The following is a 1755-nucleotide window of genomic DNA, read 5'->3' on the forward strand; positions in this document are numbered from 1 at the left end:
ACATTAATTTTTTTTCAGTCAAATACTTTGAGCTTTGCAAGTGAAATCTGAGACAAAATCCATATTTTCACTAAATAATTTATTTTATAACAAAAAACAAAAAAAAAAAGCAAAATGTCTTAATTTCTTCCAACTTCAACGTTTTCTCTCATCTGACCAAAATAAAGCAAACTTTCATTGTTGAGCTGTTTAGATTTTTATCTGTTAATAAGTGCAATGCGATACATTTAAGGAATGGTTTAGCACCATTGATAAAACAGACTTTTTATATAATTAAACAGCTTTATTACATGAGAAAAGTGAAACTAACGGTTGCAAAATCAACAAAACTACAAAATCACCAAACTTACCAAACCAAACCAAAAAAAAAAAAACAGCACAATTTCTCTTAAAAGAAAAAAACTGTACAAAATGACACAGTTGTGATTGAAACTGGATTCACATTATCGTCTTTTCTGGAAAATATTTCCCCTTCCTCCTGGCCCTCCTCGACCTCGGCCCCTTGCTGCGACTGCAAAGGAAAGACAAACAGTTAGTGGTTTCATTCCCATGAAAAGCATTAACTTGTTCAGCCTCCCGATTACACAAATGACAAACAGTGTTCAGTGCTTTAGGACATTTAAATTAATTTTACTATTTATATTTAATTTAATATTTATATATAATTGATATTTAAAGGCAATTGCTAATGGTACTAAAATGTACTAGATGCTCCAACAAAAATAATTCGGGACTATACAAATAATTAATGCGGCTAAAAAGCATTTGACATGAAAAACACACAGCATAACTACAGTTACTGTAATGAAGTCAAAGATGCCATAAAAAGGTCCAACCTTGAGCTTTGAGAATAGCAGCTTTGCCTCTTCCAGCTCCTGCACCTTGGTTTTTGTTTTTCATGCTCTTCAACATGGGGGCGTTTTTCAACATGTCAGGCAGAATGAGGAAGCGTATTTTGCTGCCGCGAATGTATACCTGCTCCAGCTGGGACACTCTGCCATCTCGATAGGTCACTGTAATGTTGGACATCTGATTCAAATAAAACATAAGCCCAGTTAGTTTGATTATTCAAGGCTCCCTGCAAATGTAAATTTAAGTTTAAAGTAAATGTTTGGATAACGTAGATACAATGCATCAAGAATGAATTGTGATTCAGCAGTACCTGGCAGTTCATGTTATCCTCTGCTTCAATCAGTTTGCCTCTGTACACCTCACCCGTGTTTGTCTCGCAGGTCACGATGTGACCCTCTGCTTCATGCAGGACTTTGATGGGAACACCAATAGACATGTTTTAATCTGAAGACCAAAAAAAATTTAATTAACACCAAGTTTAGAATAGTTTATAATCGTACATGATGAAAGTAATAACTAGAGGTGAAAGTTCAGACTCAGAGAGAATACTGATTCTTAAGTGTTCGAGTCACTAAAAAAGATCCGATTCATTAGAACAATTCGTTCGGGAATCGGACTACACTGGTCCCGCTGTATACTTTTGATTCAGTAAAACGAACCGGCTCATAAGAATCATTCGTTCAGGAATCATGTTCTGTGCATATTGGATATCCACGCACAAAAATGGAACGCCATGAAAACCATTCAGTTTTGGTATTTAATACAACTAGCTTATACTGACTTAAGTAACTAAACGAACTAATATACATATATATCTAGACTGCTCTCAAACGAGTCGAATACATAAACCAAGCAAACAATGAATGTCTGAAATGGACGTTGTTCCGCTAAAGCATCGAACAG

The 1755-nt window shown here is 35.2% G+C and overlaps 1 protein-coding gene across 1 annotated transcript; it reads right to left on the reverse strand.

Annotated features, from left to right (window-relative positions):
• Positions 1 to 268: 268 nt before the first annotated feature.
• On the reverse strand, positions 269 to 1323 carry LOC107736553 (small nuclear ribonucleoprotein Sm D3). Its single transcript, XM_016547939.1, has 3 exons — positions 1163 to 1323; positions 837 to 1029; positions 269 to 511 (listed from the first exon to the last, which is right to left on the reverse strand). The coding sequence occupies exons 1-3, from the start codon at positions 1286 to 1288 to the stop codon at positions 444 to 446; spliced, it is 387 nt and encodes a 128-aa protein (XP_016403425.1). The 5' UTR covers positions 1289 to 1323; the 3' UTR covers positions 269 to 443.
• Positions 1324 to 1755: the final 432 nt, after the last annotated feature.

This window comes from Sinocyclocheilus rhinocerous, unplaced genomic scaffold, assembly GCF_001515625.1.
Source record: "Sinocyclocheilus rhinocerous isolate Xijiao unplaced genomic scaffold, SAMN03320098_v1.1 C36778844, whole genome shotgun sequence".
Classification (NCBI taxonomy): Eukaryota; Metazoa; Chordata; class Actinopteri; order Cypriniformes; family Cyprinidae; genus Sinocyclocheilus; species Sinocyclocheilus rhinocerous.